Genomic DNA, 21,468 nt, shown 5'->3' on the forward strand with positions numbered 1-21,468 from the left:
CCCCCCCGTGGCATGATGGCGCGTTCCGGGGCGGGGCGGGGCGTGGGGCGGAAGCGGCGCCGTGGCGCGGGAGGAGACGGTATCATGGCGGCGCCGGGTGAGGCCAGGGTGGCCGGGTTGGGCCGGTGTCGGTACCGTAGGGATGGAGGAACGCGGGGTAACTCCTTTATCTCTCCGCAGGCCCGCGGCTGCGTCTGGAGGCGGCGCTCAGCTTCCTGCTTCTCCTCGCCTGTGCCCAGGCCCTTGTCCCAAGCCATCGTCTCGCTGCCCGCGACCTGGCGCGGCTGCGGGCGGTGCTAGAGCGGCCCTTCACGGACGTGCGGGCCGCCTACTACTCCATCGTGGGGCTCAGCAGCCTCGGGGTGCGGGTGGCGGACGAAAAGGTGAGCGGGGGAGAGCCCGGCTTTGCTGTGTGACGGGCTGCTGCATAGCAGTGAATCACAAATTATCAATATAATATGGGTTTCTAGAGAGAGCTCTGCTTGGACAGGGCCGTGTGGAAGATGTAAAACGTTTACAAAAGCGTTTAATCCTTAGTAAGCATCGGAGCATCACTGGTAGTTGACGACTCTCGTGTTATATGGATAAATTGCATCCTTGTGCGGGCAGTAACGTGGTCCTGGCTCGCTTACACTCACTGCTGTGAATGGTACCTTCAGGGCTCGCTCCTGCACGGCCCGTTGTGATGTTACTGTGGGTATCAATTTGTTTAACTGCCTTGTGAGTAAGTTCCCTGCCTGTGGCACATTTGGTGCACTGTACTGTTAAAGAGAGCTCCCATTAGTTTGTTTCAGTTCAAGTACTGAATTCAGGAGCAGTTAAATTCTTGATTATTTTCTGGTTAAAATGCATCCTAGTGATCCATCTATCCAGCTGTCAGTTAACACAAATTAACACGCAGTCCCATTGCTTGCCTTCGTGTGTGCCTGCTTGCCCCACTTTTCTCTCTGCACTCTTTAAAATTCTGTATTTGTATCCATTAATGATGGTGTGATGTACAGCTGGAAAGGAAGCTCACCTACAGAATTTCTGTTCATCTGTTCTCTGTCCTGGAAGGTTTGCCCTACTAAATACACCTGATAGACTTTAATTTTGATAGGCTTTATAATTATACTCAATTTAGGTTTGAATTATGGTTGCAGTAGAGCTTATGTGAAAATTCCTTATGTCTTTTAGGAGAAACCTAAAAGAAACCTTGTTTCTGTGAAGCATTTGGCAGAGTAGGATCTGAGGGTATAAAAATGCACAGTGTTCATGGAATTGTCTTAGAGAATCATTTAAATCGCCTCTCAGTGGTTTATAAGTTAACTTCTGTTTCTCCACAGGCTGCATGCAAATTCATCAAATCTCATGTGGACTCCAGCAGTGTTGAATCCCTCTTTTATGCAGCCCAGTCCATGCAGGTCCTGTCAGGCTGTGAGGTGAGTGTGGAGTTCTGCAGATACTACCAAGGAAATACTTGCCTTGATATTTTTCTTTGGTTTGTTTTATGTATAACTTTTACTTTCTTTTAGTGGATTGTTCTCTGTTGTGCCTTAGGTAAATAAATGTTCGGGCGTGCTCTACACAAGGCAAAGTGTAAATATTTAACACAAGTATTTGGTCATGGGTAATTCTGAGGGGATGTTTTTTAATTAAACACTGATGGCTAAGAAAGAGCACATTTTGTTAGAATCCTCAGGACTGTGTCAATTAGAATCTCTTTGTGTGGGTGACAGTTTTTGGTGCTGGATACAGATGCAGAGCACCCTTGCTCAGCTGGGGTGGTTACCCAAGCCCTCTCTGTCATCAGTACCCCTGGCTGCTACACAGTGAGGTGATGCCACATGAAAAGCTGCAGCAGGTTACCCTGCAGCAGGGTACATCTGAATGGATTATCCTGATGGTTGACAGCAAAAATTAAGGATTTAATCAATTAAACTAAAAATTAATAAATGACAAAAGGGTTTTTCCTAGAATTTTATAGTAGTTCACCAATCTAGTGTTGCTCCAGGAAGGAATCAGTGGTGATTTGAAGGCCTTGTTTTTTCAAGTGTGAATCACTGTGATCCCTGTGCTCTTCCTCAGGTCACCATTTCAAATGAGACCAGGGAGCTGCTGCTGGCAGCTGTCAGTGAGGATTCCTCCGTCACCCAGATCTTCCACGCTGTTGGTGCCCTGAGTGGCTTTGGCCTTCCTTTGGCATCCCAGGAAGCCCTGAGTGCTCTCACTGCTCGTCTCAGCAAGGAGGAGAGCGTGCTGGCGTAAGTCTCACCCAGGAGGAATTTGTGTGTTCACCCTCCAGGCTACTGGGGTTTGAATTAAAGACTATTTTACTGCTCAATATTTGGAATACAGATGTGGTAGAGTAGGTGCTGTCCAGTTCATTGCTCTTCCTTGGGGGAAGGAAATATATAGGGGCTGGAGTTTCAGGGCTATTTTTGTATGATTTTGTAAATGACCTTATATGTTCAGTTTAGTTCAAGGATAGTGGTCAGTAAAGGTATGGTATCCCAAAAGAGCCTCCTCTTAAAAGGATTGACAAGAGAATTTTTACTTTATAACCAGCCATGATTGTGTGTCATTTATGATTGCAGCAGACTTAATGCTCTTTTTCAGCTCTGTTTGTAGTCTGGGGTGCCTGCATTGTGAGCTGGAAAATATGTGCCAGTGAGCTGAAAGAATCTTGCCATTTATCACCAAAAAAATTTGTTTCACTGTGAAACAAGAGAACAGAATGTCCCTTAAAGGCTGAGAAAGAAAGGGGAACTTTAAAACTTGCTTTGTTGAATAAAAAAGTGCATTCCTGGAAGCCTCAGTAGCGAGTCTGGGATCTGTGCTCTGCAGGGATCAGTTTGTTCTCTGCCTTTGAGTCTGAGTTCCTTGCAGTGCTGAGGCAGCTAAAGTGACACTCTAATGAATGCTAAATTCACACTAAATCACTTCAGATTCATTCTCTTGAGTGAACTGAAGGCAGGAACAGCTGTTTTACTCTTTATTCAGAAGAGAGAATGCAGTTGCTTTGATTTAAATGGTGTTTGGCTTTGAAGGAAGGAGTAATCACACACATGTTTGGTTTTGTTTGTTCTTGTTGAAGAACCATCCAGGCTTTGGAGACGGCATCTTACCTGTCCCAGCAGGCAGATCTGAGTAGCATTGTTGAGGAGATTGAGGTAGGAACATACTGTGCTCTCTAATTATTCAGGAATTTGCTAGATTGCTTTAGAACTAAAAGATGTATTAATGTGAAAAACAAAATGAAAAACCAGCCTGGCTAATTGCCTGCATGATGTGGCTTGGCTTTCAAGCAGATAATTCCTTGGACTTTTATCTGTTTCACAGTGGACTGAAAACTAGTCAATCCTGACATTTTCATATAATTAAATCCACTAAAGTCTGGAGGATTTTCTTTCTTCCTGTTTCTAAATAACTACTACAAAACATATCATTGATCCCATACAGATAATTCCTGATTAAAGACCTAACAGCAGAGGTAACTTCTGTGGATCCACTAGAATGCAATTCAAATTTTAATAATTCTTTCTGTCAGGATCTTGTGGCTCGCTTGGATGACCTGGGTGGAGTTTACCTGCAGTTTGAAGAAGGAATTGAGACTACTGCCCTGTTTGTTGCTGCTGCCTATAAGCTGTCAGACCATGTGGGTACAGAGCCAGCAATAAAGGAGGTGTGTACCTGCCCTTTCCTTCCTTGCACACTCCAGCTCCCAAAAAGGATCTGCTCAGTCCCTGTGGTGCAGTGCTAAAGCCTGGTGTAACTGGGTAGAATTTCTACTGCAAAAAGTATTGAGCAGACTCAGTGAAAAGGGACATTGTGGAGGGAATGCTAGGAAACAGAATCTAAGAGGAAATTCCTTAAAGATCACAGGCTGGATTTGTTGGGTTTTTTCCTGTTTCAAGTGTACAGAAGGAAATTGCAAGCAAAGCTTAGTTTTTCTTTGTTTATTGGGACATGGTGTTGTAAAAAAACCTTGTTTCAGAGTTTGTTTTGGTATTTGGCACTTGCAGCACTTTCCAGCATTTCAAGGTGTTTTGCAAATGTTACTTATCTGTGAGGAAATGCAGGCACCCCTGTTTGGGGTGCCCAAAAGAGAGTCATTACCTTGTGCCTGCAGGAATCCTGATGAAAAAAACTTCTCTAAGATGAAAGGCTGCTGGAAATTTCTTTTGATCTTGGTTAAGCCAGAAATCATTACTGCAAGCTATCTACTTGATTTTTTTCCCCCACAAGTTGATGGAGTTATATATACTTTGGAGTGAGAATGGCAGCTCCCTAAAGCAGGAGCCGAAGTAGCAGGGTTAATACTGAAGCCAGTGTAAGGCATCTGAGTTCAGTCCTGGCTCTTTTCCACACTGCTGCCAAACAGACTAATGCAAAGCAATTTTGATGTCATTTTTGAGGTGGTGATTCTGCCACGTGCAATTCAAACTGTCAGCATCCAAATGATGCTTTAAAAAAAGACCAATTAAGGGAAATTGTTTTGTTTTTTCTAGAATTGTGCTGTCAGAAGTGCTGCTGTTGGGTCTTGAGGCTTTATCTCTGTTGAATTGTGAGAGTGCCTTTGGAAAGCCACAAAACTGTCTTTAAAAAATAACATGTAGTATTTGAAACATTAACTCCCTGGTTTTTTTTCCCTCACAAGTTCAGTGAGAGTGTCAGTTGCTGATTAGGGTCTGGAGCAGTGCCATGCCCTCCACAGACATGGAAAACACTGCAGGATTTGCACTGTGCAGGAGTTTTGTAGCATTTGTCTGGATGCTTTCTCTAGTTTTGATGTTGTTTATAGTTCGCTGGTACAAGCAGAAGAGTGAAAATCTCATGTGCAGTGAATTTCATTTAGAAGTGTTTGCAGGTCACTAAGTTGTATCCTTATTTCTTTATTTGAGTACAATCAAAGACAATCCCATTCTCATTAGAATTTAGCCTGAAATCCTTGGTTTGAAGTCCAGGTAGTTAGTCCCTCTGTTTTCCAGACTAGCAGGAAGTGATGGAAAAAGCTGAATAATGAGGGGTAATGAATAATCTGCAGAGAGTGGTGCAGATGTCCTAACCCTGCTGAGCCAGCCTGCAAAACTAGCTGGGGGGATGCTGTCCCACTCCTGCTTTGGAGAGAACAGATTGGCTTTGGCACATCCCAAAGGCTCTGTGCTCCTGGTGGTACTGCTTTAAAGCTAATCCTCTTAGCTTGAGGACACTGCTGAGCCTAAGGGGATAAGCCTGTATGGGTCTAGGCTGGCTCCTTCCAGAGCCATTGGGGTCCAGCCAGGACATCAAGCCTGGTTCTGCTCCACTGTATGAGGACAGTTGTGCAGCTCTTGCAGCTGAACTGTCTTTTTGCAGCCACATGCAGATTGGGTAGTTGAGCTGATGACAACTTTTGATTCTAAAACACGTAATTTGCAGAGGTGGATCTATATTCTGCTTTTTTAAGTTCTTGAGACAGTTCCAGCCATTGTGGTTGGAGCCTCCCAGCCAAGAATAAGAATGCACATGAAATTCCAAAGGTAGATAATTTTGGGGTTGCCTCATAATTTGAACTGTTTTTAAAGCAAATGGAAAATTAAACAGTCTTTTATGGATGATGTTTTCATTAATAACATAATACTCAGCCAGTTTGCAATGTTGTGGGAAGCTGCTGGTGTTTATATGTGGTTGGCTTTTCCTCTTTCAGGATCAGGTTATCCAGCTGATGAATGCCATTTTTAGCAAGAAGAACTTTGAGACTCTCTCGGAGGCTTTCAGCGTTGCTCGTGCTGCAGGTGCCCTGTCCCAGAACCGCTTCCACTTGCCCGTCATCGTTGTCCCTGACGGGCCTGCAGCTGTGTCTCATCACCAGCCCCTGCTCAGGGTAAGGCCTTAGCCCCACACCTTGCCTCAGTCTGTGGTGTTGTAGCTCTGGGCTGACTGAAGGTGTAAGCTGGTGTCTTTCACTTTTAGCTCTGTGGCTGAGACTCCTGCAGATCTGGGATTGTAGTGATTTTGTGAAGTGATTCTTAGGAACCTCGGCTTACCGGGCACTGCCTCAAGAAGGCATGGTGTGGAAGTCAGCTCTTCACCTTCCCTCTTGTGTTAGAAAGAACCTGGGATGCTGAGCAGGGGAGAGCTCTGGGTGTGTAACACAGAGGGGTCTGAGTTGTCTGTGCTCCTTCATTCCTTCTGGGCCAAGTCTCACAGAAGTGCTGGTTTTTCTCTCATAGCTTCAAGTGACCAATGTTATGTCCCAGCTACTGACTCAAGTTTCTGTAAAGCTTGACCAAGCCAAGTCTGTGTCTAGCAAAGCCACTGTCCTTCAACAGCTACCATTTACTCTCTCTGGGTAAGAAAATGAGATTATTTTTAGGTGTTATTTAAGCAATGTTGGACTTCCTTTTCCGTACGTATTTTTCCACGAGAGAAATGTTTCTGTGATAGAAAACTCAAAATGCTGTGGTTGTATTTTGTTAGTGGAGAGTGACTGATCACATTTGGTGGTGATGGAATTTCTGTTGTTTTTTTCTTTTGACTTTGGTCAGCTTTGAAGAATTCTTTTCCTGCTGCACTTAGCAATGTTAGTTTTGTGCTGTGTTTGTTTACCTGTTTAATGTGGCATATTTGGAAGCTTCTTAACGCCTTGGGTTTTTTTGTTACAGAGATTTCTTTGAGCTGAACTTCATGAATGTGAAACCTGCTAGTGGATATTATGATTTCTCTATCACTGTAGATGGAGATAAGCGATTTATTGCTAACAAAGTGGAGGTGGGTGTACTCTTTGATGTATTTTCATTCTGTGCCTAGTCACTGAAACGGCTTTTTTATACTTGTGAAAGATATTGCCAGTTGTATGGAATTTTTATCACATGCTTTTCTGTAATGCATTGGATTTTGACTCAGGATTGTGGCCAGTAACCAGATTAATACATGATCAAAAGGGATTTGTGTAAATTTCAAACCTGTCTTATCACTTAGACGCTGATCTGACAGCATATGAACAAAGGGTAACAGTGGAGATGTTTATATGGCAGGCCTAAGTCAATATGCAGAAATGATTACCAAGTGTTAGTTCTTCAGAGCATTCCAGAGTCGAGCCCATAAATCTCAGGGCTTGGCTGTCAGTTGTCTGGGGATTGCCTGCTGTGTGGAAGCCTAGCATTTGTTATTGTCTGTTTGTATAAGCTCTAGAGCCCTACAAGAGAGTCAAGGGGGTCTTTTGGCATTTCCAGACTGTATAGATTTTGTAGTGGAGAAGCAGTGACCAAAGCAAATGAAGTCTTCTTTTCATGCATACACAACCCTTTTTTGGTGGCAAAAACCATTAGACCACAGCTTTCTGAAGAGCACTTTTATATAAACATTTGGAGTTTTCCTTTCCTCAAGGTTGTTACAGTGAGAGGAATATGACCTCTCTGACTATTCATGTAGTCACCCCAGTGTCAACAGCTGAGAATGCTCTTCTCCAAAGAGGTCCATTCCCAGGGTTAATTTTTGCCCTCAATCACCTATTTAAGGAAACAATTAGCATTTCAAGTCTTCCAACATATTTAGCTTGGAGTGGAGGAAGACACAACTGCTGACCTTTACTCTGAGTATCAAATTGGCTCTGTCAGTGGAGCAGTAATGGCACTCAGGGGTGTCAGAAGGGGCTGGATTGTCCTGCTTAAGCTGGGGCTGGCACAGGGAGGCACTGGCAGGAATGTATTAGCTCCAGCAGCTTTGTGGGAACTGCTGCTAATAAGACACATTGTTATGGGGGAGGACTGCTGGGGAGCTGCTTTTTTCCTTACTGTTATTAGCATTAATTGTCCTTAATGCACCATCGTTTTGACAGTAATGAGCTAAACCAGTGGGTTATTACTCAGGCAGAGACTACATTTCCTGGCATTAAAATATTTGAGAGATGTTTGTGTACTGTGCAGCTGGGGGGGCTGTGTGCAGCAGCTCTGAGTTGCCTCCGCACAACTTTTTTTAAATTAATATTTCTTTGTCCATCTTTCTTTGCTTCTGTCTTGGAACAAATGAAGGCTTTACTAAAGTTAGCCTGAATCATCTGCATGTTAATGGAACCATTTTTGGGGGTAGCCTCTCTCTTAAATTACACTTTGTTGTAAAGGAATTGCCAAGATGATTGTGTTTGAAGTCTGACTTGAATAGTTAGTTCATGTTTTTACATATTTTTCCTGCAGGTTCTCTGTGAATTATTTTTCAGGCTGAGGGTGTGGGGCTGGCTCACATGAGCAAACCTGTAATAACAAATTGTAGTATAAGATGAAAAATGTCTTGGCAACAAAACTACAATTCTCTAGGGGAGCATTTGTAAGCTGTGAGAACAAATGTGCTAATTAAAAACTACAGACTGCAGTAACTGCTTATATTTGAGAGAAGAATTGAAATCAGTCAAACCCACTTGGCTCAGTGCCTGAATGGGCTGTGGTTTGGGGCTGGGGAAAGGGCAGGAAATAATTTCTCTGCTTGAGGTTTATACTGCACTTAGCACAGAGGAGTGTGATAAATGGCAGGGCCTTATTGGCTGCCCTGCACTAAGGGGTAAATGCTGTGACTCTGCAGGAAAGTTTGCTGGACAAAGTGCAGGTCTGCAGGAATGCTTTGGCATTTGCCTGCTGGTAATAAAGTCAATAGAAACCTGTTGGGCTTTAGGGGCCAACAGAGGCAGAACTGTTGCTGTCCAGAGACCTCCTGTCCCAAATTGCTGTCCAAAAAGCAGAAGGACATATGCACAGGCAGTGTGAAGTAGTATCACATGTGATGTAATCTTTAATAGCTAGCTTCTGCTAGTTCAGAAGGAAAATTGGTTGGATCTGGGTAGTTGGACTGTTTCATTCAAAACAGCTCTCTGAAGGACAGCTAATTCCAGCATGCCTGAGAAGCTCCTGTCTGCAGAGCTGGCTGCTTGTGCAGGGAGGAAGGGCATGGGTCAGTGACTGGTGCTGGAGCTTTGCCAGAAGGTAAATTGCTGTAGATCCTTTTATGCAGGTTAGGGTCTGACTTGGTCTTAGTTGTTAGACCCTCTTTGGGGAAGAGGGACTGAAGAGCTGAAGCATCTGCAGTGAACTTGACCATAGCTGGAGTATGTAGAGTGCTCTGAAGAATTTTCTATTGTGTTTTGTTGCAGCTGAAAGTAAAAGTTTCCACAGAAGTGGGGATTACTAATGTAGATCTTTCTACCGTGGATAAAGATCAGAGCATTGCACCAAAAACAACCAGGTAAAACAGCGTGGGATGTGTGATCCTGGAAGGGTAACCCTGACTCTAGACTAGAGCCTTGCTTTCTCTGAGCACCAGGCCTTCTCTTGGAAAATCACCTCAGTTCTGTGTGGTTTTTTCCCTCCTAGGGTGGCTTACCCAGCCAAAGCCAAGGGCTCATTCACTGCTGACAGCCATCAGAACTTTGCTTTATCCTTCCAGCTGATAGATGTGAACAGTGGAGCTGAACTCATCCCTCACCAGGTTAGGACAATTTTTGTCATTGCTGTGTTACCAAGATGTTCCATCATGAAGCATCTGAGGTGACAGTTGCTCTTGAAAAGATTTGATAGGTTTTGAGAAGCCTTATGTTTCTGACATGTGCTGTGAAGATCACTGATCTCATAGCTGGGAGATTCACTTCATTTGTTTTGTCTGTCTGTTAAATGAAACCTCTTCTGGCTCTGGTATTGTGTTGCATTTAACTCCACAGATTGAGTGCACATAGCCTGCCCTGTAAAAGCACACTTAAAATTTTTTAAATGTAGATTGCTGTCTGAAAAGTCCTTGAATGTTACAATCTTGCTTGCAGACTTTTGTTCGACTTCACAACCAAAAGACTGGCCAGGAGGTGGTGTTTGTTGCAGAGCCAGACAGCAAGAATGTGTACAAATTTGAACTGGATACCTCTGAAAGAAAGACTGAATTTGACTCTGCCTCAGGGACCTACACTCTTTACCTGATCATTGGAGATGCCACTCTGGAAAATCCAATCCTTTGGAATGTGGTATGTAGCTGGAAGTGGGATGATGTGTTTTTGTCATTACTGACAGTCTGACAGGAGGGCATGGTACGGGATTGAAAGCAAGAAGCTCAAATGTTTTGTTCTTTTTAGTAAACCAGAATCCTTTTGGCCATTTATGGGCTCTGAGGTTTGTTGTTCATTGCAAGTTTTAAGTAAACATCAAAGCAAGACAGAAATAAACATTCATAATTTCATCATGTGGTGATGCAGAAACTTCAGAATGGGTTTGATGCAATTTCACAACACGCTCTCAAGTTTAACCTCTCTGTTCTTACTCTGCTGGAAATAAATCCAGTTCTTAATGATGGGTGAATGACATTACTGCCCCTGTTTAGGAGAGGTTGCTTCTTAAAAAATATGGTGTCTTTTTCTCAATTTCCTTTAAAAAATTATGTAAATTGTAGATTGTCAAATAAGGAAATAGAGCACAGTAATGGAATAGGTTTTATGCTTTTACATCTAAATGCATGAAGCTGCACAATTTCATTTCAGGCTGATGTTGTGATCACATTCCCAGAAGAGGATGCACCATCCACAGTCCAGTCCAAGAACCTCTTTGTTCCCAAACCTGAAATCCAGGTACAGTCAAGATTATATTTGGAGATGAGGGCTTAGTGTTATGTGTTCTCATCATAATTTATTTGTAAGTAATGTAATTAAAGGAAGACCGGAGTTACTGCTTAATGGAAAGAAATTTGTTGGAGTTCTCTGGTGTATGAATAAAAAGCTGTGTGTTCTAGCTATGAGAGAGCAACTGGTGTCAGTGAAAAGACCCAAACATGAAAATTTGACCAGGTAAGCACCACAGAAAGGTCTCTGTTTCATTCCAGCTATCTGGGCTGATGTCAAGCTAACAAGTTCTTCTGTGAGTGCGAGGAAATTTTAGCTGTGCAAGAAATCAAACGTGCAGAGACTGGAATAGACACTGTGTTAAAGAATCAGTCTTTGCCTTAAGAAAGAGGTTCCTCTGGCTCTCACCCAGAGGAACCTCTGAGAACAGAACTAGGGCTGCAGCTTGGGAGCAGAGGAGCTGCTCTGTTGGAACACTGCTGCTCATGAGCTGGTTTTGTTTGTTTGCAGCACCTCTTCAGGGAACCTGAGAAGAGGCCTCCCACAGTGGTCTCCAATACTTTCACAGCACTGGTTCTCTCCCCACTGCTTTTGCTGCTCATCTTGGTGAGTGAACTGGGTCACAGAAGAACAACACTTCTTTTCATGCAGTCAGAGTCACTTAGGAGGTTGGACAGCTCAGCTTCTTGCTAAAACTTTTGGTTAATCATGAGTGGCGCTGGTGCTGGAGTCACAGCTAGCAGATGTCAGTGCACAGCACTGGTCTGGTTTGATTTTTTGAGTTTATAGTCAAAGCAGAATAACACTGCTGCCAAGTTGAAGTAGGTGGATGAGTTTCTTCAGCGTGCTTCAGCTGGGGATGGTGAATAGCAGTGGGCAGATTAAGTTACAATAACATTAGACTTCCACATGAAAAAGGCAGTTATTCTGCCTCACATGTAATAAATCCATCACAAAATCTGTGTTACTTAATCCTATCAGATTGAATTCCCATTTATGGACATCTGAGTGTCCGTAGTTGAAACATCCCCTGCTACTCACTGTATCATCAGGTCAGTGCTTTGAACTTAATGCAATAAAATCTCTCTGAGACAAGTTAAATTATTCCTCTTTTGGAAGATGAAACTGATTCCAACAGTAATTTCCCGTCAGCCAGTCTCAGTGAAAGCTGGCATTCGGGCAGTCGTGTCCTCTGTGGAGTTCACAATACACAAGTTGATGACACTTTTAATGAAAAAACTCATTGTTGCTGCTCCTCTTTTCCACCCTTAATGCCTTTATCTTTTCTAGTCAAAAACTGTAAGTGTTACTATGAGCAAACACCTTGTATCTGTAGCTGTGCTTTGGATGAGTCCAAAATGAAAGCATTAACTTTCTCTCTTTTTTTTTTTTTTTTTTTTATTTTTAATGGTAATTCAACTGGGTAGAAATAGCAATGTCTATTTCTTTTTCACTATTTAAATTTGGAGCAGTCTTCTGTCATCAGTTTAAGATATTTGAGGAACTGCATTAGGGCACTCAGAAATTTCCACTGAAGGAGCTCAACAATGCTGCCTTAAGCAAAATTACTGCTGTCTCCTCTTGCAGTATGAAACAAGGACTGCTGTAGAGAATACACTGGATTCACTGAAGATCTTAGAACAAACAGGCTTGAAAGAAGTTGAATCTTAAAATAAAAGCTTGTGTTTACAAGGCTGTTTAACTCCAATTTTGTTTCTTTTCCTTTTAAGTGGTTCAAGATAGGTGCCAACATCTCCAACTTCAGCTTTGCTCCCAGCACCATTGTTTTTCACTTGGGACATGCTGGTAAGTGTCAGAGGCTTTGTGTGTGTTTGACCTGCTCACCTGGGAGTTACAGATGAGAGCCTGTGGTTAATGGGCTCGTGGTCTATTAACTCTAATGACATAACAGCATAACACTTGTTCTCTTGTTTCCATCTGCCTTCCTGCTTTTCATGATTGTTAATATGGTGATAAACCTGTTTTGGCCATCAGCTTATAACAGCCATCATTATCCAGGCCCCTCTCTCACTCCATTTATCTGTACTTAATAGAACTTCTTATTTCCAGAGGTCACACTTTATTGCATGTTTATCCTCTGAGAGTGGGGAGGTTCTGTGGGGATTGAGACCTGCAGGACTCTCAACAGTGAAAAGCTACATCTTTTCTTTAAAGCTCTTCTCATAAAAGCACTTCTGCTTCTTTGGCTGAACCAAATTTTTTCATCCCTTTTATTGTGTCCTTGGTTACATAGTTATTTACTGTCTTGGTAGAATTTCAAAAACATAGGTTAGGAGAACATTGAATTGATTTCCCAATGTCACTCTGTTTCTCAGTCCAAGTCAGGTTACTTGGAAGCTTTATAAAGCTGTAAGCCCTTACAGATGTGTGAGGTTAAAATCCCCTATTGAAATCCAGAGTATCCTCCTCTTTTTAATAGCCCTTAATGTCTATAATAGGTCCATAATTCTGCCACAGGAGAGTTGGTTGCAAGCTGTCAGTGTCACATTTTCACTCCAGAATGGGAACCCAGATGTCTTCATTCCCTGGCAATAATGTGTGGTCTTTAGAGCTGCCATTCAGAGCTTCAGAGATGGGATAGGAACCAAATGCTCAGGCCTGGCAGTACAGTTGTTCTGAGGATGACAAATGGTTGGTCTTTGAAATGCACTTTCAGCCATGGGCTCTTTTTTTTCCCCAGCAATGTTGGGACTCATGTATGTCTACTGGACTCAGCTCAACATGTTCCAGACCCTGAAGTACTTGGCCATTTTGGGTGGCATCACATTCCTGGCAGGCAACAGGATGCTGGCTCAGAAAGCAGTGAAGAGGTAAGGGGTGACAGAGCTTTTTAACGTCAGTGGGGAGGAGGTCACAGGGTGCTGCTGTGTGTCAGTGACCACTGCTTTGGGCTCTTGGACCTTGTGTGTGGGGCTGGGCTGTTCAGCCCCACTTCCCTGCCTCTTGAACTGAGCAGAGCAGTGAGGGGCTGTCCCCAGGGAGCAGCTCCTGCAGAGAGAATTGGCCATGTGGCATGTGCTGAAGGAAGCTCTTGGAATAGTGCTAGATTATAGAAGCCACTATAAATGTAGAAAAGGCCCAACTATTTGGGAGCTCTGCTTGTGATTAAGGTTTCAAGAGGAAGAAGGCAAGGTGGGAGTGAATTACTGCTGTGTTCCTCTAGCTAAGGGGAGATGGTAGGGAAAAGGGAAACAGCTGCTTATCAGCTGTTCAGCAACAGACAGGAGGCAAAAAACACTGGCAAGCCCAGAGAAAATTCTGCTGGATATTAGGGATACAGCATTCCTTTCTGTGCTGGATTGGATTCATTCTGCACACTTGTGTCTTCTGCCACACAGTGTCTGGTGACTGCCCTGGCATAGGCAGCCAGCAGTTTGCTGACCCAAGCTGCCACTGCAGTTCCTTGGTTAGAGGTCACACCATTCCTTCTCCTTCACTTCTGCCACACACACTTCCCATGTGAGACTTAAGCTTTTGTACTAATGTAGCATTTGGCTTTGAAGATGATTTACTGACCTGCTTTGCCATCACACCTGTGCTTTCCTTACTTTCCCCTTTTTGAGCTGTTGGATACTTACCTGCATAGATATCCCTGGGGTCTCACCTTTTTGATTACACTCTGTTAAAACCAGGACAAGAGCTGTCAAAAAACCCCATAAGAATATAATTTTCAGGAGTGTTGCATTGATTTCTTTAAAACATCTCTACATTTATGGCTGTGCCAAGGAGGATGATTAATGTAATTAACCATTTCCATACTGTCCTCCCAGTTTTCTCAGCCTTGCTCCCTCAGATGTCCAGCTGTCTCCACTGGCATTTTATTGTGTTAGCATAACTTCCTATGGGAATTTTGTTGCCCCTGGGAATGTTATGTCATTTAATAATGTTTCCTTTTTCATTGAAAGAGTAATAAGACATTGTTATTAAGTGCAGATTGCCTAGGATACAGATTTGGGGGAAAATAATACAATAAAGCAAATTTCTAAGTGTCTTGGCTGAACCAGGGCTTCTGTTAGCACATAAATGCAGGTGGTTGGTTCCTGCTTCAAGCCACTGCAGGGGGTGTCTGTGTGCTTTTTCACTGTAAATGACACGAAGCTGCAACTACAATGGCAAATTTGAAAGTAAAACTTCTCTCTGAGGCTAAAGTTAAACCCTTTGTACACGACTTTAAAGTTCAAAAAGACGTGATCTTGTGAAGGCAGTGCCTGCCTGTCTCAGATGCTGGAGTGCAGTGACAATTAACCAGATTGCACTTTGAGGCAAAGCTGTGGAGGCCAGCAGCAGGCGTGGGAAGGAGAGGGAAGGGGGCTGTCTGTATAAACCAGCTTGTTACAGAAGTTACCAGAAGGCCTGGTTTTGCTTTTTGCATTTCTGTCACTGGGTCTGGCTCCTGGAACAGAGCTGCTTTCTTCCTTCCTGTCTTCTCTGAACCTTTCTCCCTCTCTCCTTTTGGCAGGATCGCTGCAGAGCAGAGCAGTAGGTTGGCAAAGTATAGAACGCTGCGGTAAAAGGGGGTTTGCTAGTGACCAGCTCTTCAGGAAGTAAGGGCCTTTTTGGATTTTGCCTTTCCCTGGCCATGCTGCCTGTTTCATTTCACTTCATCACTCACTCCTTTGACAAAAAAATATGAGCTGAAGCTGCTTCCCCCAACATTGCTTAGTGGGCTTTAAATCAGTCCTTGGGTGCCCTGGCTGCAGTTGGGTTGGGCATATTAGCAGGACATGTTCTCTGAGACTAAATTGCATTTGTGTGATTTCCTAAATTATCTGAAGTCTATGTGGTGATGTGTGCACGTGTAAATATGCTGTTGTGGGCATCAAGCAGCTCTCAGGTGATGAAATAAAACAATATTATTGCTCCTATAAATAAATTCTTGGCAATGTCAGCTGGAGGAAACCATGGTGAAAGTGGCTGACACTGGGGCTGTTCCCACCTGCAGTATTCTGGCTGTGCAGCAGAGCCGGGTCAGCACCACCTCTCTCTGAGAGCTGAGAACACAACCCAGTCCCAGGTCACCCTCCCATTAGACTGGTCATGATGGCTCAGGCAGCAGCAGCTCCCAGCCCCCTCCATTCCATACAGTCACGTGCTGGCTCTCCATTGCCCTTTGCCAGGAGAAAGCCCTTGGTTTCCTTTCATTCCCAAAGGTAAGGTCCCAGTTGGCTCTGTGCCCTGTGGTGTAGGGGACAGGACTGCCCAGTTCTGTGTGTGCATGGGGGCTTCATTCCTTGTTCAGTGCACTGGTTTGTTGTGGGGAAGAGGAAGAGTTTGTGGGGTGGGTCCTGTGATGACACAGATCACTGTACAATGCACTGCACAGGTACATCTGAGCATCTGCTTCCCCTCACACCCACAGTCAGTGCTCCAGGCACGTGGGGAGTTAAATGGAGCCCAGTTTTTGTGGTGCATATCAAAACCAGCACTTGGAGGTTGTGCCACACAAAAGGTGTGCACTGTGGTGAGAGCTCCTGTCTGCAGATCAGGGAGTGTGCAGGATGGTTGCATGGAAATTACCTGTGGAAAATTTGGCACCATGTCCCTCAGAAAAACACCTTTTTGCTGTCTTTTCTCTCCCTGGAGTGTTTTGAGATACTTGAGCACAGAACAAATTACAAGTTATTGGAGAGGAACTGGAGGTGGCTGTCGCTTGTCCTTTTGACTGCTGTGTTTTCTGTTCAGGCTTCTCTGTAACATCACTTTGGGGCAATGGTTTGCAGCTTTTTAGGGGCCTGTTACCTAGTGCCTCTTGAGTGTGTTCTCCACAGCCTGCATGTTTCCTGTTTCTCAGCCTGGCATTTTAACTTCTTCATTCCTTATGGGTTGTAAGTAATCTTAGAGGATCATGGAATACCAGGCTGGTTTGGGTTGGAAGGGATCTTAAGTTCCTCTAGTTCCAGCCCCCTGCCATAGGCAGGGACACCATCCACTACACCAAGTTGCTTAGGGCCACATCCACCCTGGCCTTTAACAAATTCCAGAGATGGGGCAACAACAGCTTCTCTGAGCAACCTGTGCCAGTGCCTCAACATATTCTGAGTTTAAAATTTCTTCCTAACATCTAATCTAAACCTGCCCTCTTTCACTTTAAAACCACTGCCCCATCTGCCTGTATAAAACATCCCTCTTGCTCCTTTTCATAAACCCCCTTCAAGTCCTGCATGGCCACAGTGAGGCCTCCCTTGGCTCTTCTCCAGGCTGAGCATTCCCAACTCTATCAGCTTTGCCTCAGAGCAGAGGGGCTGCAGCTCTCAGAGCTGTCTGTGGCCCTAAGATCTTGCAAATAACTTCATACCTACAAACCCTAAGTTAGATTTTGCTTCCATGTGCAGTCACAAGCCCCAGCTGGGTCAGTAGAGTGTCATGCCATGTGTGCCTGTGTGGCATCATGGAAGGCAAAAGGACCTGAAAAGGTTGGGATTGCTGTGCTAACCCTGCCTGATCTTCCTGGGGAGATGAAGGTATTTGTGTTAACATGGACCAACAATTGCCAGCAGATGGATCAGCCCTGTTAAAAGGAGAAGTTAAAGTACTTGCAGGCTTTGCCTTCAGCCTGGGTTGGTTTTGGTTGGTTTTTTTTGTTTGTTTTTTTTTTTTTTCAGTTCTGTAATTTAATAGGCTCATTCATGCCTTTTGCACCAGAAATTAATCTTCATTTTCTCTGACCATTTCCATGCTCCTTGAATTCCATCCCCCATTCCAGAGCAGTACTGGTTTATCACTCAAATAAGCTGCTTTGGGGATGTTTGTCCAACGAGTTGCTTTTGAGAGAGAATGAGGAGGGGTCTGGGGACACTTGTACTGTACAAGCAAGTGCTTTGTTGCCTGAAAGAGTTAATATTTTTTTTATTTTTCTTTCCAGGACACACTAGTACCAGAAGAGTGGAAGAAATGTGGAAAAACAAAGCAAATGCTTTCAGAACAGAAGAAAATAAATAACTGAAAGGCCAGAAGAAGGAAGGCAGAAGACAATTCTTTTTTATATATTAAGTCAAAAGGGTGCCAGTTAAACTTTTTTTTAAATCTTTATTTTCATCATTGTGTTCATGCTGGAGTGCTTTTCATATGAATCTGGAAAATCTTTTATTCCCTGGATCCTCTCCCCTTCTCCCAGGACATTTGAATTTCTTTTTGAAAAAAAGAAAGGAGAAAATACAAATCTGCTTTTTCCCCAGGTGCCCTTTCCTCATCCTAAAGATTTGTGAATAAAGAGGAGGAAAGGATAGTCCTGAGTGTTGTGTTTTGGCTGTCTCAGAGGCAGTGATTGGAAGCTGGGCTCACATGAGAATGAAAAGAGCTTTTTCTGGTGGGTAATTTGGTGTGTGAGTCATTGCTGAGAGTGAGGCTTCCTGTTCTTTCATGTCCCTTCCCTGGAGGCTGTTTATTGGGGGATCTTGCCTTGTGCCTGTCCCTTGGGTGAGGCTGTGGCTGCCTTTCTCCACTGAAGGCTTCTCTCTCCCACTCCAGGCTGTGCCCAGCTGCTCTGGGCCCTGGGGTCAGGCCTTGTGGGAGCCAGCTGTGCTGCTGCTGTGCCTGGCTGTGTCTGACCCAGCAGCTTTGGGGGTCCTGTGGGGGCTGCACTTTCTTCCCAGCCTCTGGCAATAACCTTCTCACTCCAAACTGATGGAGGGTGTTGCTTCTGGTCTCCTATGAAACCAAAGCCAGGTGTCTGCTGCTTGCCATGTGGCCATGTTTGAGTTACTCAAACTCTAATTTTCCACCTAATTACTCCCTTCAGGACCACCAAGCAGTGCTGAGGCAGCAGCTTTGGGTGTTACTGAAGGACTCACAGACAGTAATAACCGAGGGCCTAAATCTCCTCCTGATGAGCAACTTTCACTTGGGAAACTTAACAGTTGCTCCCTCCCCTGCTCCTGTTCATCCTGTGTCCAGGGTGGTTGCCTTAGAGGTTTTTGGCAAAGGAGCCTTATCAAATGTCTTCTGGAAATCCAAGAAAATTACATCAGCAAGCAAGCATGTGGATAGAGGGTGTGGAGCTGAATCCTCCAAAGCATTTCACATGTGTGAGACATGACCCCACTTTATTAAATCCACCTTGTCTCTTCCCCATGCTGTTGCTCACACTTAGCTCACTGTTCCTGCTCTTTGTAGCTGTTCCTACCTGCTGGTGCAGTGTAAACATTAGGGTGGGCCCACAGAGGTTTAATGAACTTCTTTGACCTCCCCTGCACTCCTTCAAACACCAGATCTCAGGCTGCATTCAAGTCCTCTGGGACTAAAGGAGTTTTAGAGAAGAAATAACTAAGCTGTTCATAGTCATTTAACCTTAAATACTTTTTTAGCCTTGTATTTTGTTACTGCTCACTTAGAAGCTTTGTTTTGCAACTAATTCTTTCTGCTGATGCTTTGTGCTAGGACAGAACTTTTCCTGTGCCTCTGGAGCTGCAGCATGTTATCCAAGGAGAGCAGGGATGCCAAAGGAGAATCATGGAGTGCCCCTGTGCTGTATCTTCTCTAAGCTGTGTGTGTTGCTAGTGATTGTACTACTTATGGATTAGGAAAGATTGTTTTTATTATTTTGGTCTTTTAGTCCTCAGATATTTTTTATTTGGTTTGGTTTTTTTATATTTTATCTCAGAGATTATTTGTTTCCTCATTTTGAAACAAACTGAACCTCCAAAGGAACCTCTTTTATTCTAAATAGCTACACTCACCCATCCATTTAATCACACAGACTTAATCACCCAAACACTTTCTGAAATGTTTTTGAAAGGGTTTTGATTTATTGGCAGTATCCAATCAATGTTTGCATATGCCTTTTATGCTACTTAACAGAGTTTAAATTCTTTTTGCTACTATGTGTACTTACTACTTTAGGAATCTTCTTCATTTTTTGTAATTCCTTTCCTTGGAGGGAGTAAGTCCTAATGGCTTTGAGTGTGTTGTTACAGAATATGTTTAGAAATCTATTTTGGACCAGGCTACTCAGGTGATTCTTTTGTGTATTTCTGCACTGGGGAGCAGAAGGATGTCTCTGGCAGCTGCCTGCCCATGGAAGGGTTGCAGTTATCCATTAGTGCTCCTGCTGCTGTCAGAGCTTCACTGCTCTCCCTCAACATCCTCTCCGTGTTTTCCATCCTGCTGAGTGCTTTGTAACACTTCCCTAGAGCTGGAATTGTAAAACCTGAACAGGCTGTAACAGGGAGGGAGTTGGTGCAAGGATGAAATAATTTCCATGCACACTGGAGCCTCCTATCCTAAAACATGTCACCTGGTGATGGTAACTACTGCAGACTAACAGGGAATTGTTGGAGTGGAAGGAGGGAATATTTCACGGGCCTTAACACACATTTATATATCACTGTGTTTCCAGCCTGGTTTTGTTATTGGTACTGGAGCTGGTGCCTTTGTTAGTCCAGTTTTGAGTCATCCTTGGTGCACTGGACAACTGTCTCTGAGGAGCATCTTCCATTCTGGGCCCAGAATCAAGAAACTAAGGTCTCAACAAAAGAGCCATCTTGACCTGCTGTTGGACAGGTTTATTTCAAAGGACTCTTATTTCCTGCTGCTGATGGGAGAGCAGACCCATCCTGGTGTTATTTACATTTCTGTAGACATAATTATTACACAAACAACAGGGGGATTGGGGTGAGAAGGAGGAAGGAGCTGTATGAGATTACTGGGCCAATACCTTACTCCTTTTAAAACACTTAAAGCATCCGCCCAAGAACTGTGATCATTCAACTCAGCTGGACCAGGAGGCTGAGTTGAAACAGTGACAGCCCAGTCTGATGCACAGGGATCTCCTTTAGCTCTGGCAGAGCTGCAACTTCAGCTTGAACTCCTCAAGGCTGAGCAGGAACCATTGCTGAGCATTTTAGAGTTCATTCTGCTGCCAGGGCTCTGTGTCAGGCAGCAGCAGCCCTGGGCAGTGTTTCCAAGGAATGGGAGATGTGTGGATTCATCTCTCACCTCACCCTGATCCTTGCTGTGTGTGGTTGTGCCATCAGCATCAATTTAGAGAACGCTGTAATCGATTTACTAAGTTGCCTAAAGGTGCCTTTTGATGGCCTCATATTTATTAATCAGACCCTCAAACAGAAAGATGACTTGGCAGAAATTTTGCCACACTTTGGGATTTGAAACCTTAATTAGCACACAGAATGTCCCCAGGATTACAAGTGTATTTCTTGTTTTAGTCTCTGTGAAAAGCAGCCTGAGGTTAAACCACAGAGGTGGGGTTTTTTCTGATTTAGTACAAAGCAGTATTTCAAGAGGGGAGTTAAATTGTAAAGGCTGGAGTAAATTAAGTAGTGCCTCAGCACTGCATTCCTTTGATCAGATCTGAGGAGTGTATGCATCAGGTGCTCACATCTGGGAGTGTCTTCACTGCCATGAAGGGCTCACTGTACAGTTTGGTCCATGAGCTCTGAATTATACTATACAAAAAGAGGAGGAAAAGAGAATTACCAGAAAACTTCATAAGCACACACAGAAATTTTTTCATCCTTTGGAGGCTTTTCCTGACTGACCTTATCTGTGGAAAGGTAACCAAGTCAAGCATGGAAAGAGACATGCTGGAATATTATGCTGTCCCAGCTGAATCCACAGCTGTGATTTATGTGGAGTTCTGATCTTCCCTCTCTTCCCCAGCCCCTCTTTTGTTCAGTGTGCACACTGATCTCTCCACACCCCTGCTGGAAGGATTGGACAGGCTTTATTTCTGTGGGACAGCTGATCAAGTGAAGGTATTCCCAAGGATGGATGGTGTGCTGTCTCCCATTCCCTCAGGAATGGCAAGATTTAAAACATAATTCAAGTTCCAGCTGACTGTTTTCAGGAGTGAGGGATACAGAAAACAGTAAAACTTTATCTGCTGTCCAGTGCAGGGAAAACCTGACAGGTCCCAGGGACCTAGAGAAAGTTTCTGCTGCTGG

At 43.9% G+C, this 21,468-nt stretch overlaps 2 protein-coding genes across 2 annotated transcripts in view; one reads left to right on the top strand and one right to left on the bottom strand.

The window, feature by feature from the left end:
- Window positions 1-17,795, top strand: RPN2 (ribophorin II). Its single transcript, XM_009092963.2, has 17 exons — window positions 1-97; window positions 181-383; window positions 1,326-1,421; window positions 2,068-2,243; window positions 3,077-3,152; window positions 3,530-3,664; window positions 5,669-5,845; window positions 6,195-6,313; window positions 6,627-6,732; window positions 9,104-9,195; window positions 9,324-9,438; window positions 9,767-9,961; window positions 10,472-10,558; window positions 11,060-11,155; window positions 12,280-12,355; window positions 13,251-13,380; window positions 17,433-17,795. Exons 1-17 carry the CDS (start codon window positions 13-15, stop codon window positions 17,440-17,442), a joined length of 1,974 nt encoding a protein of 657 aa, XP_009091211.2. The 5' UTR covers window positions 1-12; the 3' UTR covers window positions 17,443-17,795.
- Window positions 17,479-21,468, bottom strand: part of GHRH (growth hormone releasing hormone) — a 10,978-nt gene continuing 6,988 nt past the window's right edge. The window contains exon 7 of the mRNA XM_009093191.4: window positions 17,479-20,970. The gene's annotated coding sequence lies outside the window, so the exon portion shown is untranslated. The remainder of the gene's footprint in view (window positions 20,971-21,468) is intronic.

The sequence above is a fragment of the Serinus canaria genome, chromosome 20 (genome assembly GCF_022539315.1).
Source record: "Serinus canaria isolate serCan28SL12 chromosome 20, serCan2020, whole genome shotgun sequence".
NCBI classification, from domain to species: Eukaryota; Metazoa; Chordata; class Aves; order Passeriformes; family Fringillidae; genus Serinus; species Serinus canaria.

Excerpts from the sequence above, each read along its gene's own strand:
- RPN2 (XM_009092963.2), top strand. The coding sequence starts at position 13 with ATGATGGCGCGTTCCGGGGCGGGGCGGGGCGTGGGGCGGAAGCGGCGC. Across the intron at positions 9,439-9,766 it reads CTGAACTCATCCCTCACCAG|ACTTTTGTTCGACTTCACAA; the intron begins GTTAGGACAATT and ends TCTTGCTTGCAG. Across the intron at positions 11,156-12,279 it reads TGCTTTTGCTGCTCATCTTG|TGGTTCAAGATAGGTGCCAA; the intron begins GTGAGTGAACTG and ends TTTCCTTTTAAG.